The sequence below is a fragment of the Talpa europaea genome, assembly GCF_964194135.1.
Source record: "Talpa europaea genome assembly, chromosome: 5".
In the NCBI taxonomy this organism is placed as follows: Eukaryota; Metazoa; Chordata; class Mammalia; order Eulipotyphla; family Talpidae; genus Talpa; species Talpa europaea.
The window spans coordinates 143,121,703-143,138,734 of NC_140071.1; the positions used below are offsets into that span (position 1 = coordinate 143,121,703).

General features: G+C 53.1%; 1 protein-coding gene across 1 annotated transcript in view; it reads right to left on the minus strand.

Moving 5' to 3' along the window:
• The window catches only part of ADD1 (adducin 1), a gene marked incomplete at both ends in the record, with an annotated part of 31,860 nt that extends 16,220 nt beyond the window's left edge, over positions 1 to 15,640 (minus strand). Inside the window, 5 exon segments of the mRNA XM_084233044.1 lie at positions 1,445 to 1,594; positions 1,828 to 1,908; positions 6,052 to 6,203; positions 11,777 to 11,939; positions 15,446 to 15,640. Of these exon segments, the coding sequence (XP_084089170.1) occupies positions 1,445 to 1,594; positions 1,828 to 1,908; positions 6,052 to 6,203; positions 11,777 to 11,939; positions 15,446 to 15,640 (741 nt within the window).
• Between the last annotated feature and the right edge of the window lie 1,392 nt (positions 15,641 to 17,032).

Below are 17,032 nucleotides of genomic sequence, written 5' to 3' on the forward strand. Positions count from 1 at the left end.
AGTCAGGCCAGGGCGACATTTTAGGTTGTCTCCCCTCGGAAGTAAATGCACCCAGGAACTATATGGAAGGCTTCCTACCAATCTCCACGTACAAATAAAAGCCATCCCTGAGCCGGGAGAGGCTCAGAAGGAACGTGACCTCTCCCTGATCTCCCACCCTGACCACGGACACACGCCCCCAGACAGCACTGCCGGAGCCCAGGTCCTGGGAGGCTGCTGTGAGCCCCGCCGTAGACGGCAGGCGGGGTCCAAAGGCCTGCACAGTAGATCACAGCGAGCTCACTGGGGGGGTTTGTACGCCACAGCACTTGTCCACGTGTACGTAAGTAAAGGCTGCGTGTTCTACAGAGCCCTCATACTGCATTTGAATTTCTCGAGCTGACTTGATGCTAAACTTGATGTCCTTTTTACCTAAAGAGGCTCCAGAAATTCAAATATCCACAGGCACAATTCCAACAGAAAAGCTCATCTAAAAGGAATGGTATGGGATGCCACAAAAAAAAACAAGCACCAAACCATATTTCACCCCGTTTACAGGATCAGCCTTCCTGTAAGAAGCAATTTCCCCACCAAGTAAAGTTATTTTGATCAATTTTAAAACAAGCTAGAAAGCAGCTGTTTGCAGCCACTGTCTCCGGCGCCTCCCTAGGCCTGCACGGCCACTGGCTTGTGTGGAGCGCGTGTACCCTCCTAGGAGGAGTTGCGCTGCTCAGAAGGGCACGGCAGAGACAACTGGCAGCTCTGCAGTAAAACACCAGCGCAAACAGGCACCCAGCGCCCCCAGGGCACGAGGCAAACGTGTCAGACACAGTTGGTCAGCATGACCGAGCCAGCGAGGCCAACTGCCGTCCAGGTCGTTCATGCCTAACACGGGTGATAAAGGTGGGTTCAAGAGAGGGCTTGAGTGTTCGGCTTTCGTGTGTCCTTGTGCCCAACAACCAGGACATGCATTTTCATTCTCAGAGGCCTGGGTGTCGTCCAGGAGGCCATTTTGCGCCAGACGCACTGGGCACCGATGGTCCACACCGTCTGTGCCTCTCCCTGTGGTGACACACCTGGGCTCCAGGGGCCACAGAAGGTCTGTGGGGAAGCCCCAGGTTTCTCTCCTGGGCCTCGCCCCTGGTTTCCTTCCCAGAGCCCACAGCACCACCACCCCCACCCCCACCCCGACCTCCCACCCTGTGGAGGTCCCTCCCAACTGCAGTCTTCAGCACTTCCCTGCCTGCCCCACGCTGAAACGGCACCACCGCAGCTGGCCGCCGGGACGCTCTAACTGTGACGGTTAATGGACACGAGTCCTGGAGCTTTCCAGCCCAGGCAGTCTGTGGGTTCTCTGAAGAGTCTGTGAGTGTAATTCCAAGGTTATGTTTACTGATTGTTGCAACAGGAACAGGCCTCCGGGGGAGCAGGTGATGGTGCCAAGAAGCCGCCTGGGGGCACTCACCGCGGCCCCAGCGGGCGTGTGAATGTGCACCACGCACTTCACGTCCGGCCGCGCAGCGTAGATGGCGGAATGCAGCGTGAAGCCAGCCTGGTTGACGCCGAGGTTGGTGCTGCCCCGGTCCACCACATCACCTTGCAAGTTGACTTTGATCTGAGGAGGCAAGAGCGACAGGACAAATGTCAAGGCCATTTCAAATTCCCCTGCCTCAAAAGCCCTTCAACCACACTGTGAGATGTTTGTGACTCATTGTAAAGGTTTCCCTGAGTTCAGCACTCCCCATCTCCTCCTCCCTGGGCTTCCTCTGTCTGACAGGACTAGACAGTCTTCGATGACGTGAGGGGCCCGCGCCGACGTGAGCCCGCAAGGAGAGGGTGCATTCTTACCAGGCTGGACGCAGTCACTTCACTGTAGAGAAGCCCAAAAGGCACAATGAGGAAGTGCTCCTGCTCGGAGCTCACTCTGGTCTGTGAGAAAAATCCTGAGTCAGCTCTAAGTCGACTGGAGGGACCTGCATTTCCTCCAGGCTCCAGCCCGCACCCACAGGCCGCGGGGGGGGGGAGGGGGGGGGGTAGATAGCGCAGCCCTGCTCCCGGGACGAGCGCAGACACTTCCCGGCACTGGGCCGCAGGTTACCAGGCACACACAGGCCCCGGGTCACGGTGTGACAGACTGTGGAGGAGGGACCGCTCTGTGCTGGTCTGGACAGGTCGCAGGCTATCGGGAGGTGGCCCTACCTGGTTCTGGTAGACACAGAACCAGGCTGGGCAGGACATGACAGCTCTGCACTTTTTTTTTTTAAATTAGTATTTATTTTGCGTAGAAGACCTGGGGTGCCAGCCAGAGTTACAAGGGGTGAGAGAACTCACTAGAGACAGAGTGGGGAGCAGAACAGGCAGATCTACTGAAACCAACTGCTGAGAGGAGCAGTAGGGAGACAGGAGAGGTCTGCTGTGCCCTGTGGGTCAGCTCCCTGGCCGGGGATCTCATTCAGGCCACGGCAGTGACAGCCTGAGACTCAACCCCTAGGCCACAGGGAAGTCCCAGCTCTGTGCTTCTATAATCACCTTTTTAAAAAATTAAAATATGATGTCTGATGAGGTATTGCACTCTGGCTGTAATTTAGAGTTTCCCGGTTACTAAGGAGCTCAGCAGCCTTTCAGATGCTTATAAGCCACTCTTATTTTCCCTTCTCTGAAATTCCTTCCTTGTCCTTTGTCCATTTTATACTGGGTTATTCTTTTCTTATGGATGGTTCTTTATCTATTCTGGTTATTAGTTTTTTGTAGATGACCTGTGAAGCACTATCTCCCAGGTTGTCGCTTTTACTCTCGCTCTCTTTATGGGGCCTCTGGATGGCAAGAAGTTTGCTGTTTCAGAGTCGTCAGACTGTCCAGGGGCTATGGTGGGCGCCCTGGTGCCCTAAGCCATCCAGCCTGAGGTCAGAGGTGGCGGGGCTTCACCTATATTGATTCTAAATTAAATGAAGCGTTGCCTTTCCATTTAATCCTCCCCATTGGCGCTGCACTGGAGTATGTAGATGAAGGCAGGAATCCAACACGACTTCCAGCTCCTGTCCTTCAGCCTGTCTACGCCAGCACCGGCCACTGTCCGGTCAGCACCCCAGAGGCCTCCCGGCTCTTCACGCCTGATTCCAGGCGAGGCCCTCCGCTCCGCACAGGCCCAGTGTCTCTTGTCCCCAAAGCCCACGATTCTAATCACCAGCAATTTAGACTACGTTTGACATTTGGTGGGAAAACTCTCCGTACCTACTACTTCCGAATTCTGTTAGCTATTCTTCATCTTTTTTGCTTCCCTATAAATTTAGATGCAGGCTGTCGGCTCCACACTAAGGAAATACCACCTAAGGGTTTTGAATCATTCCCCTTTTCCATGTCTAAATGTGCACGTTTCAGACAGCTGTGAACAGCATGTACATTTTGTTTTCTTTTTTTAATAATTACCGTTCATATTTTCATATGTTCCATACAGTTACTTTTCATGGTGTTCATGGCATAACATTCCCTCAAATTAACGTTAAATAAGTAAGTCACAACTGAGTGATTTCCACAATTGCTGGATTTTGTTTAGGCTTTTTCTTAACTGATATTCACTTCAGGAAATCAAGTCTGCAGACACAACGCCGACTCTCCAGGCACGCCCACCTCAGCCGTACCACAGACGATGCCGTAACGTGCCTGCACCTCACACTTTCTGATTTGGCTTGATTTCAGTAACATTTATTTCCATGGTGAGCTTAACAAATCCACACATTTCAATAGGGAGAAGTCTAAACGTAGGATTTTCTGAGTCTGAAGCACACCTGACAACGCGCGAGATACTGATGTGGCGTGAAAAGAGAAGTCATTTCAGAACAAGCCGGCTTGGCTGGGTCCCTCCCGAAGGACCAGCACCGGCCACACTGAGTCTTCCCAGGACTCACTGTCCCCGCAGCCTGGAGGCTCATGGCACATCTCAAGTCACGTCTGCCAAGGCCCCACATGCATCCCCGAGCACGGGGCACCAGTCCACAGGCTGGCTCTAGACCACACCCCAGTGGCTGGCATTCCCTGGGGTCCAGAACAGAGCCAATCCCGGCAGTCACTGACCCGAGAGGCATTCACGGATGAAAAGGCCTGTCCACAGGCATAAAACATAAAAGCACAAGCCCTGTTTGTCGTGTTAACTGGGTCGAACTGTCCTCTACCCGCCCCCCAACCCCGGAAGCATCTGCGTGTCCAACGACTCCTAAGATGGAGCTCCGATCCACATACCCCTCCCCCGGCACCTGGCAGCATTTCGCCATGCCTGAAGAAAACCCCACCAATCCCCCAAAGGGTACAACAACCTATTAGCGATCTGTGATTGCACTGACAGATACTATTAAGATTTCTTTTGTTAGGTGTTGAAATGATAACACCTAGATTGTGAAACAAACAAGAGAAGCTATGTGTGCGTACAGACAGACAGACATACACATGCAAACAAACTTTCCTCCTCAGAGTCCCTAATACAAAAGACACAGGAGAGGGCCTCCCCTGTGGTGCAGTGGTTGAGCGCTGGGTTGCGAGGCTGCCTGCAGCCTCTGCAGCACCGGTTCGATTCCCGCCCACCGGGCGAGGGTCCCACATGGTGCGCAGACCTCTCCTGCCGCCCGCTGCTCCCCTCAGCAGTGTACTTCGTCACTCTGCCTGTTCTGTTCCCCTCTCCGGCTCTGGTGAATTCTCTCACCCTCCCGCGCTTCTGACTGTACCCAGTGCTTGTATAAATGTATAAATAAATAAATAAATCTTTAAAAAAAAAAAAAAAAAAAAAGACACAGGAGATATTTTTTAGTAACCTGAATTTCTTCTTAACTCAGTAAAAGAACTCAAGCAGGTCACTTACACAAGAGCAAACACGTAACCAACATTTTGATTCTGGCAAGTCCTAAACGGTACAAGGGTTGGAAACAGCAACCAACCTAAGAAATTCAAACTACTGCCCCGGCTTCCGTGACAGGACTAAGTGGTAAACGGCATTTAAAAGTCTCAAAGGACAAGAGGCCGTTGTCAAAGCCGAGGGTTACATTTCCTGCTACAACCTGCACATTTTCAGGGAACCAATTTCTAGGCGACCATTAGCATCGCAGTGAGCGGCTACCCAGGTCGCTCTGCCCATGAGGGGCGGCGGGCACAAGGGAGCAAGCGCGTTCTGCTGGCCAGGCCCTGCTCAGAGCCAGGCCACTGTGAGCCTGCTCCGTGCCCACCCCAGCTCCTGGCGATGCAGCAGCAAATGCAGCTGGGAGCTGAGCCCCGTGGGAAGAGGTGGACAACACACAAGTGGGCAGTAAGGGGCACAGCCTGTGCTGGGGGACGGATGCAGGCAGCAGAATGGGGGCACTGCGCTGCCAGCCTGTGTGACAGGTGCCACGGGACCAGGCCTGCATTCTGGAAAATTCACTTTAGTAGCATCCCAGACCACCAGCAAGGAGAGAGTGACTCGGGGTCCCTGGCATCCGAGCAGCACAGAGAACTGGTCAGCACCACCAAAGTTCCCGCCTCAGAGTCCAGAGTGGAGCTGAATCGAGCACCACAGGTTGTGAGTTCAGCCCACGCGAGCCGCTGAGAAAAGGGCCAGCAAGCAGAGGGCGCCGGCCTCTCAAGGAAGGAGTTCTCCGGGCACCGGAGTGAGGTACCTGCTCCAGTGAGTCATTTAAAACATGCAGAAATTACCCCAGGAAACTGAGATTGGAAAAAGGAAGTCAAAGGAGACTGGGATAAGTATAAAGTCAGAAGAAGGAGCCATTCACAGAAGGCACGGCCCCAGAGGAGGAGAGAGGGGGGCCGCGCCGCGAGGAGGAGAGCTGGGAGGCTTTCGTCAGAGAAGGAAAGAAACATCTTCATTCTTAGACGTTCAGGACTAAACGTCACCTCAGGACCCACCTGGACCTGGTGCACACTCCCGTGCAGGGAAGGGCCTAGAAGAACCACTGCTCTCGACATCTGCACTCAAACCGCAACTCCCCAAACAGTGCTCAGGGTCGGGAACCGGGAAGCGGGGGGCTGCCCTCCGCCCTCCCAGACAGCGCCCGCCCAGCGCCCCCAGCCCAGAGGCCCGGCCCCGCTTACTGTGATGTGGTTGTAGATGAGCTGAGCCCACCCAAAGAGGTCGGCCAGCCGGTAAAATGCCGCCAGCTTGCAACGCAGCAGCTTCTCCCCTTTGTCGTAGGCGATGGAGTCGGACCCTCTCAGGTCGTTCACAGGCGTCACCATGCCGAGGCCTGCAACCAGGAAAGCAAAGCTCAGAGGCAGGACGAACGCTTCCTGTCAAATGCAGCCCCGCAGCAGGCTAGAGTCAGTCTTTGGAAAATTGAAGACCTCGTTCTCCACAGCTCTGTAACACCGCTAAATTAGAAGTCAGTAACAAAAAGCAAAGTGTGGGGGCCTCCCCTGGTGCGCAGCGGTTGAGTGCTGGGTTGAGAAGCTGCCCGCAGCCTCTGCAGCGCCAATTCGATCCCCGGCCGCTGGGCGAGGGTCCCACATGGCGCGCAGACCTCTCCTGCCGCCCGCTGCTCCCCTCAGCAGTGTCCTTCGGTCCTTCTGCCTGCTCTGCTTCCCGCTCTGGCTCTGGTGAGTTCTCTCACCCTCCCGCGCTTCTGACTGTACCCAGTGCTTGCATAAATACATAAATCTTTAAAAATAAATAAATAAATAAAAATTCTCTTAAATTAACCATCCAAAGGGCCTCCCCTGGTGGCACAGCAGTTGAGCACTGGGCTGTGAGGCTGCCCACAGCCTCTGCAGCACCAGTTCGTTCCCTGGCCGCCTGCGAGGGTCCCACCAAAAAAAAAAAAAAAAAAAAAAGTAACCATCCAAAATTGTCTTCCACAGCAGTGACACATTAAGAAATTTGTGGAAACTAGAAACCAATCAAAGTAATGCAGGACAGGGAAAAAGAAAGGAAGAGAAAAGAAAATCTAGGTAAAAGCGAGGGAGGGGGACAGAACAAGACTTCATTAATGGAGCTGCCGGGTAGATGGATGGATGATGGATGGATGGATGGATGGATGGATGGATGGATGGATGGATGGATGATGGATGGATGGATAGAGACAGAGAAATACAGATCCTTTTTTTGCCATATATTTTTGGAACTTCACAAAAACAACAGAAGAGGGAGCACGAGAGCCATGACATCGAGAAGCTTTCCTGAAAGTCCCCAAGGGAAATCATTTCATGTAAAAATGAACCAAAAATGGTCATGCAAAATATTTACAAGAAAAAACAGAATAACGTTCCTAGAGATCATGAAAGCACATGGGAAAGACATGTCCACAGAGCAGATAAGAACTATGACCTATTGTTTCATAACAAGGCAATAATAAAGGCATTAAGAAAATAAAAGCTGGGCATCCCCGATGGAGCAGCGGTTGAGCGCTGGGTTGTGAACCTGCCCGCAGCCTCTGCAGCACCGGTTCGATCCCCGGCTGCTCCCCGGCCACCGGAGGAGGGTCCCGCATGGCGCGCAGACCTCTCCTGCCACGCTCGTTGCTCCCCACAGCAGTGTGAATTTCGTCGCTCTGCCTGTTCTGCTCTCCCCTTTGGCTCTGGTGAATCCTCTCGCCCTCCCGCGCTTCTGACTGTACCCAGTGCTTGTATAAATAAATAAATAAATCTTTTTAAAAAAAAAATTACCTCTGCTTTAAAAAAGAAAAAAAAAAAAAAGAAAAGAAAAGAAAAGGGGCCTCCCCGGTGGCGCAGCGGTTGAGCGCTGGGTTGTGAACCTGCCCGCAGCCTCTGCAGCGCCGGTTCGATCCCCGGCTGCTCCCCGGCCACCGGAGGAGGGTCCCGCATGGCGCGCAGACCTCTCCTGCCGCCCGCTGCTCCCCTCAGTAGTGTCCTTCGGTCCTTCTGCCTGCTCTGCTCCCCGCTCCGGCTCTGGTGAATTCTCTTGCCCTCCCGCGCTTCTGACTGTACCCAGTGCTTGTATAAACAAAACAAACAAACAAACAAACAAATAAATAAATAAAAACATGCCTCTAAAAAAAAAAAAAAAAAGAAAAAAGAAAGAAAAAAAAAACTATGAAAGAAAAAATTCATAAATTAGGGCTAGAACATAAAAAATCAGATAAAATAGAAAAATAATTTTAGAAGTAAATATCAAATTAAGGTGAAAGGAGATAAAAAATTTCAATCAAAGGGCCTCCCCGGTGGCGCAGCGGTTGAGCGCTGGGTTGCGAAGCTGCCCGCAGCCTCTACATTGCCGGTTCAATCCCTGGCCGCCAGGCAAGGGTCCCGCATGGCGCGCAGACCTCTCCTGCCGCCCGCTGCTCCCCTCAGCAGTGTCCTTCGGTCCTTCTGCCTGCTCTGCTCCCCGCTCTGGCTCTGGTGAATTCTCTCGCCCTCCCGCGCTTCTGACTGTGCCCAGTGCTTGGATAAATAAATAAATAAAAATAAATAAATAATTTCAATCATACATGAAGAAGTTAACATGGACTTGGAAACCATGCGCATGACAAAAGACAAAGAAAACCCAACCTTTAGGGGCCACTAAAGAAGGAAACAAAAACAAGAGAACAGAATAAACACTAAAAACCAACTCAAGAAAATACTTCTAATGTATGCAAGAGCTGGAAGGTATATCACCTGAGAAAATTGACCCAAAATGACCAACACTAAGACACTAAAATCTAACACTAAGATCTCTGGTAAAACTTCTGGACTCCTCAGGAAAAAAAAATATTTTGAACATTTAGGGGAAAAAAGCCATATTTTTATGAGAAGATGGTCTTCAAATTTTAACATCAAAGCCTTGCACCAACAGAAAATGAATTCCACATTTAAGACACAAAAAAGAAAAATATAAACCAAGAATTTTATACCCAAACTAACCAGACCAAGTCAACACCGAAGGCCACGTGCACACACACTCAGTGAGCCGCGGGCAGTACCCTCCAGGGCGGCTCCACAGCACAGCGCGGGCTGGCGGGCGCAGGAATCCAATGGAGGAGAGGACAGTCACTGACCACAACACTGAGCAGCGGGGAGATGGTCACACACAGTGGTGACGTGCTGACAGCACAGAGTGACCACTTCACAACATAGGCCCCTGCCCAGCACCAGTGCTGCATGGCGTGTGAGGAAAAGTGCATGATGACGTAATACTCTGTTTTGAGAACCAGAATTCTTGGGGTGGAAGAAAGGAAGACAAGTGTTAAACAAAGAGGGCAAATAAAAATCCCTTAATAATGAATTTTAATTGAGTCATGACTTCAATATATTTATAATTTACTTACAATTTCAATATACCAATAAAGAATACTACCCATGATTTCCTATTTCTGGCCACTAAAAAGTAAAAGAAAGATAACGTGATGACAAAGGACATTCCCAGCACCCACACGAAACTCCACTGCCCCAGAAGGAACAAGGTTTCTAGGAGAGGGCTGTTCCAGACGGGCAGGGCCAGCACCGGGCACCGAGACCCGCCTGCCAGAGACAGCCGGCCGGGAGGCGGTCAGAGACTGCTGGGCTCAGGGGTGGACTTGGATCTCCCAGTGGTCCAAGATGGGACAATTTGGGTAAGAAAAGGTATAACTACAACGTTTCCAAACACATTCAATGTACTGAAACCAGTAAGTTCAAAATAATACTAAAAACATGGTGCCTGGTCACCTCAGAGGGATGATAGCAAGCAGACTTCTTATTTTAAACAGGGTTGCTTTCCTGCACAAACCGTTCCGAAACACACTGGGTAACCAAAAAGAGGACGAGGGGATGAATTCCTTCACTGAAAAATTCCAATAGCCATGGAAGGAGGAGTGACCATCTTGGCACCTTGGTTACGTAACGGCATGGAGCCTCCACGGCTGCTGACCTGGCAAAGGGACCCCGCGGACACCAGGCCTCCTGAGAGGGCACCACTGTCTGCGCAGCACAGCTGGCGAGATGGCAGCCGGGCCTGAGGTCATGGCAAGTGCAGAAAATGAAGACACACTAGTGCCGGGGATGGAATCAGCAAAAATCAGCATCTGGGCACACTGCACAGGTCAACAAACCCATCTTTTTCAAACTTAACTTGCAAGGAGGAAAAAGGGAGATGAACTGTGACCTGTGGTTTATGTATTTTTTTTTTTTTAATAGAGGCATGCTTTTTTTATTTTTTATTTGTTTGCTGGTTTGTTTTTGTTTATACAAGCACTGGGTACAGTCAGAAGCGCGGGAGGGTGAGAGAATTCACCAGAGCCAGAGCAGGAAGCAGAGCAGGCAGAAGGACCGAAGGACACTGCTGAGGGGAGCAGCGGGCGGCAGGAGAGGTCTGCGCGCCATGTGGGACCCTCCTCCGGTGGCCGGGGAGCAGCCGGGGATTGAACCGGCGCCGCAGAGGCGGCGCGCAGTTTCGCAACCCAGCGCTCAACCGCTGTGCCACCGGGGAGGCCCATGTGACCTGTGGTTTAAAGAGGGTTCACAAGCACTCAGTAAACACAGAGCCGCACAGAAAGGTGGGGCAGCCCCGGCCCGGAGCAGTCAGGGCAAGAGGCCAGCGCGCATCCTCGGCCGGGCGGTCACACGGGCGTCGCCCCCCAGTCACCTGCAAGCTCAGTATCATCTGTCCTGTCACTACCTTCTGTCTGCATTATGTTCTACAGCGAAGGATAACATCTGTTTCTAAAATTTTAGGAAACTCTTAGATCAATTAGGGCGAATTCTATTTTTCCCTTGCTTTTTCCTGTGGCATTACTGAAATAAAATTTCCTCTATCTGATTAGAAAACAATATGTAGGGCCTCCCCGGTGGCGCAGCAGTTGAGCGCTGGGTTGCGGAGCTGCCCGCAGCCTCTGCGGCGCTGGTTCGATCCCCGGCTGCTCCCCGGCCACCGGAGGAGGGTCCCGCATGGCGCGCAGACCTCTCCTGACGCCCGCTGCTCCCCTCAGCAGTGTACTTCGGTCCTTCTGCCTGCTCTGCTCCCCGCTTTGGCTCTGGTGAATTCTCTCACCCTCCCGCGCTTCTGACTGTACCCAATGCTTGTACAAATAAATAAATAAATCTTTAAAAAAAAAAAAAGAAAAAGAAAACAATATGTAAGTGCCTATTATTCTTTCATTAGCTAATAGATGTGAAATGTCATCAAAATCCATTAAGAGGTCATGTGAAAATATGAAAACCTTTCTAACTTCAAGACAGAGGTTTGCGCTGCTAAGTCAGCGATTCTTAAGCCTTTCCAGACACTAATGACATCACGCTGGTGAAGATCAGTGCATTTCTAAGAACACCCTGGGACAGAGAGAGAGACAGCAAACACCAGGTGACCGAACAGAAACCAGCTCCTTCCCTCGTTCGCACAGAAGCTGGCTAGCCCACGGGCCGTCGGAGACTGGCGGGCACAGCACACGACAGGTCAGACTCTGCCCTGGGTGCCGCCTTGTCACGCTCTATTGACACACTTAACAGCCGCGCAAAGCTCTGCCCTCCTGGAGCTGACCATTCTTTGCTCACATTCACCATCCAGCATCTCCCTCTGCTCTCCCTCGGGGAGGAACAGAGGGAAAGGAACACTGGCCTGGCTGCAGTGGGTCCCAGCAGTACTGACTTGCGCCTCCACAAGTGTCCTCTCACGGGTCACATACAGTCACCTGCCTGAGAAAGGACAGCCTCCCTGGCTCACAACAGATCCCTCCAAACTCAAGACATTTTCAGGTGCACAGCCTCCCCGTCACTCTAACTCACACATGCTACTTCCCCAGAGATTCAGCACTGTGTGTGATGTGGTCAGGTGTCCATTCACTTCACACGAGAAGGGCCAGAAGTTCCACACGCAAACAAAAGCGCACAGACAGAGCCGGGAGCTACTCACTCATGTTCAAGGCGGCCATCCCTCCCTGCGGAGCTGCTGGGTAGACATTCGGGACGTTCGTGGTCATAAAATCCGCAATCTGCTGCAGTGCCAACAGGCCTGTGGGGTTCTTCCCCTTCTTAAACTGCTCCTGGATCATGGATTCCAATTCTTCACAGAAAGCCTGAAAAAGGCAAACCGAGACAGTGAGACGCCCCTGCTTCTGTCCGGGGTGGGCAGGCTGAACTGTCACACAGACGGCTCCACTCAGTTCTCGGGCAGAGCAGCACGGCACACGCATACGTGCATCCAGCCCACGGCCAGCAGCATCCTAGGCTTGCCTCCGGGAGGGAGCTGAGTGGTTGGAAAGCAGGCACTCCATCCCTGAGAGAAGCGCTTAGGAAATAATCACAAGTGTGCTCAAAGACGTATGCACGGGGCCTCCCCGGTGGCGCAGCGGTTGAGCGCTGGGTTGCGAAGCTGCCCGCGGCCTCTGCAGCGCCGGTTCGATCCCCGGCTGCTCCCCGGCCACCACAGGAGGGTCCCACATGGCGCGCAGACCTCTCCTGCCGCCCGCTGCTCCCCTCAGCAGTGTCCTTCGGTCCTTCTGCCTGCTCTGCTCCCTGCCCTTGCTCTGGTGAATTCTCTCACCCTTCCGCGCTTCTGACTGTACCCAGTGCATGTATAAACAAAAAACAAAACAAACAAACAAATAAATAAAACATGCCTCTATTAAAAAAAAAAAAAAAAAAGACTTACGCACGCCTGCGCTGGCGACAGAAGGGAAAGAGGCTACGGCACAGAGAACTGACTGAATACACTGACCGCCTCACAGTGAAATTCATACACACGCATTCAACATGCAAGGTCAAAAAAATTAAGTAACTGCTCCTGATCTGTTTTTGAATGAAGCTTACAAAGCACATAACCAGTTTTCATAAGAGCAAGCATGTTTCTGAAAACAGAAAAAGACGGCCTGCTCCCTGCAGTTCCGAGACGGATTATTAGCCATTTTCATGTTCTATACTCTGTGCTTGCGAACATCTTCAAAACTCATGTCTTAAAAAAATAATCCTGAAACAGCCGCTAGCAAATAATCCTATATAGAGAAGTTCAGTTGGGGCCTTCCTGGTGGTGCAGGGGGTTAAGATGCAACTCCTATGAAGCTGTCGGCAGCCTCTGCAGCATGAGTTCCATCCCCAGCCAGGGAGCTACCCACATGGCGCAGCGGACCTCGCCTGTCTCCCCTCAGCAGTGTGTTTCAGTCCATCCACCTGGTCTGCTCCCCACTCTGTCTCTGGTGAATCTTCTCACACACACACACCCCCACACACACCTCTGGCCTGTACCCCAGTTCTTGTATGCATAAATGAATAAATCTTAAAAAAAAAAAAAAAAAGTTCAGGGCCTCCCCAGTGGCGCAGCGGTTGAGCGCTGGGTTGCGAGGCTGCCCGAAGCCTCCGCGGCGCCAGTTCGATTCCCGGCTGCTCCCTGGCCGCTGGAGGAGGGTCCCACATGGCGCTCAGACCTCTCCTGCCGCCCGCTGCTCCCCTCGGCGGTGTTCTTCGGTCCTTCTGCCTGCTCTGCTCCCTGCTCTGGCTCTGGTGAATCCTCTCACCCTCCCGCGCTTCTGACTGTACCCAGTGCTTGTATAAATAAATAAATAAATCTTTAAAAAAAAAAGGTTCAGTTGAAGGTTATTTTACTGCCAAGTCAGTGCTGAAACAATGCAGGGGATTGATGGTATCGCCAAACTGCAGTAAAATAATTTTTCACACAAGTCACAAAGAAGTAAGCATCTTCTGGTCACATCGTGGCGAATGCTATCTAGCAGGAGCTGCGAGCTCGCGAAATGCTTGTTTGCAGCGAGTCACAAGCACTTGGGCTTTTCCGCGGTTCTGTTGCACACTAAACATCTCGAGCTCACACTGAGTTTCAAAGGGGCACTCCAGAGACAGCCCCGCGACCAGCACGCAGCGATCGAACGAGCAGGAACGTCCCTGCCCCTCCCGCACTGCGGACGCCTGAGGCCACATGGAGGCAGGGGAGCGAGAGCGACAGGCTTTGGCTGCGATGAAGTAAACCACACAAACGAGCCACGCGTCTGTCACAAAGCAGAACGTAGCAGGACAGGCAGCCGTGTGCGGATACAAAGTGCCACGGAACACGGGGACAGAGACCAGGCCGCAGCGGACATGCTGGGCACAGGGACACCACAGCGGCCTAGGCAGCCCTGCCCCGGCGGGTGCGCCTTCTCGAAACGCGACCATCTCTTCGAACAGCCCTCAGGTCCACACAGACAGGTGCGGGAAGTGCCCTTCCTCAGGCACACTGTATGCGCTTGCAGGCGCGCTCCAGGACTCAGCCTGCGCACAAGGCCAAGTCCAAGACACTGCTCTAGGCACTGAGCAGGAAAACATGACAATCAGAAAACTACAAGGGGGCCTCCCCGGTGGCGCAGTGGTTGAGCGCTGGGTTGCGAAACTGCCCGCAGCCTCTGCAGCGCCGGTTCGATCCCCGGCTGCTCCCCGGCCACCGGAGGAGGGTCCCACATGGCGCGCAGACCTCTCCTGCCGCCCGCTGCTCCCCTCAGCAGTGTACCTCAGTCCTTCTGCCTGCTCTGCTCCCCGCTCTGGCTCTGGTGAATTCTCTCACCCTCCCGCGCTTCTGACTGTACCCAGTGCTTGTATAAATAAATAAAAATAAATCTTTAAAAAAAAAAAAAAAAAGAAAAGAAAATTACAAGGGGTTTGCAAAACCAACCCCTGGCCTGGGCTCCTAAAGCCTCCTGGACCTGCTCACGCTGCCTCCCGGTGCAGGCCCCATTGGCAGCTTCTGACCCCTACACTTCTGCTCAGGCTGCTCCCGCCCGCTTGCTCCCCACTGCCCTGGAGGGCAGGCTCCTCCCTGACCCCACAATTCAGACAGTGCCTCCCTCCTCAGAGGCCTGCTCACCCAGCACAGCCCCACCGCAGGCTGCTCTTAAGCAGTGCTCCGGCCGGTCGTTCACACTCATCTCCTTCAACTAGGGGCTGAAGTGTAGACCTGAGCGGGGCTATGTGTGTGCCAAGACTCCTCAGGCCACGTAGCTACAACCTGCGCACACCCCCACCAGCGACGCCGCGGTAACCAAACAGCCAAGAGGGCCGCCCAAGCTAAGACACCTCATGGCTTACCTACTAACCCCCCGCTGCTCGAACGGCACTTAAGAGACACCAACATCCGTCCATGAATGAAAAGGGACTGCATGCCCACAACCCCACACCCCCCCCCCCGAGGGACCCACACAAGCAGGCCAGAAGGGGAAGAAGGAAACACACAGGCAGCAGCTTCACCCGGAGAAACGACGCAGCGAGCACCGCGAGAGCACGCGGGCAGCCCCCCGAGGCCGGCAATCAGCCGCTGGGGCCGCTGAGCTAGCATCCCGGTGTCGCAGCATGAAGAGCCATTTCCAAAGGTCCCCATGTGGAAAGACCCGAGAGAGAGTGAAGAGGAGAAACAAACGGCTCCTCCTCTTTAGGACGCTGAAGGTTTTTCACTTATTGTGTCTGACCACTCGCACAGGCCCCTTCAGCAGCCACGCCCACGCCCACGCCCACGGCACTGACGTCCTGCATTAAGACAGACGGGACTCGCGCGGAGAGCCGCGTCCAGGGTGGAGGGCCCCGCGGGCGGGGACGCTGCTCTTACGGGGCTCTGCAGAATCATGGACACTCTCTTTTTTTGCTCCATCATATTGAAGTCCTGGCGAAGGTCTGGTGCCATGTTCCTCTCTCGCAAGTATTCTGGATTGTTCTCATCCACCCTGTCGAAGTATCTCTCTTTGTGAGGCGCCGTGGTCGGGGGTGGTGAGGTCACCACGGCAGCCCGAGTATCACCATTCATTGCGCGATCTTGCGAGGTTCCTATGAAGCAAAATAAAAGAAAGCATTGTTTGGAATCAATGTCCAAAAGCATTTCACACTGAGCACGTCAGCCTGTAAACATGTCTGGCGTGAGGACGCTCTGGCTGACCTACCCGCCGGAGCCGTGAGGGTGAGGACTCCGCGGCCTGAGGCCCATGGCTGACCCGCCATCTCCCACCCGCCGCTAAGCAGCGGTGTCTTCTATCCGTGCCGTTGTCCTCCACCAGAGAGTAAATAATCTAACGACGCTGTCATCCCCTCTGACAAACCAAAAGGGAACCAGACACTAAAAATCTGACCACAACAAGTCACAGTGTTGCCCCGTGCCCACACAGTCTGCTAACAGCCACACGGTTTGTTTCTGGAGAAATCTCACCTAACAAAATTTTTACTAAAAAGCATCAGTAAAAAATGAATAAATAAAAGGCACCAGCAGTGACCATGCAGGACCCCCGGGACAGATGGACAGACAGCAGTCGCTCCCATCTGGGATCCACGCACATGGGAGAGCTCCCGAGGAACATTTTTAAAATATACAAATGCTTTAGTTCATAACTATCCCAAAGTGATACCCAAATGGCTCCAAGGTAAAAGCCTGCTAACAGGGCTGCGTGTTTCACATTCTTCAGCCCCACCTGTTATCTGAAACAACAATGCTAGGGTCCCATCCATCCTGAACCACCAGGTCGCTAAGCAGCACCTTCCCCAGTCCCAGGAAGAGCTCAGTCTCTGCTGCTTCCATGACACGCGGAGCCGCGGCGTTAGCAGCATTTAGGCCCAGGCAGCATTTACTGAGCATCCGCAACGTCCACTCACTGTGCTGGGCACAGCACCCAGTCAGACGCGGCCCACAGCCGGGCAGGTGGGGCCTACAGTCTAGCAGGGAGCGCCTTCTGGAGCCAGCGGCACAGAGGGTCGGGGAAAGTTGGAGGCGGGGAGCCAAGCTGGACAGCAGAGACTGAGCAGAACAGTCTCCAGGGCACAGTGCACATTAAATAATTTTTGAATATTTAAGAAGGAACTGCATGGAGACAAGAAGAGAAAGTGCCTCAGAAGCCACAGGCAGAGTTTTCGCGGGGAGCAGGTGGAGAGCTCCTCGTGTCACAGAGCAGGAATCTGAGAGCTCACAAATCAGCAATTAAAAAACTGGTGGCAGGCCTCCCTGATGTCGCAAGAGGTTAAAACGCAACCTATGAAGCGGTCCGCAGCCTCTGCAGCACCAGTTCAATCCCCAGCCGGCCAGGGAGCTACCCACATGGCGCGGCAGACCTCGTCTGTCTCCCCGCTGCTCCCCTCAGCAGTGGATTTCAGTCCGTCTGCCTGTTCTGCTCCCCACTCTGTCTCTGGTGAATCCTCTCACCCTCCCCCGGCC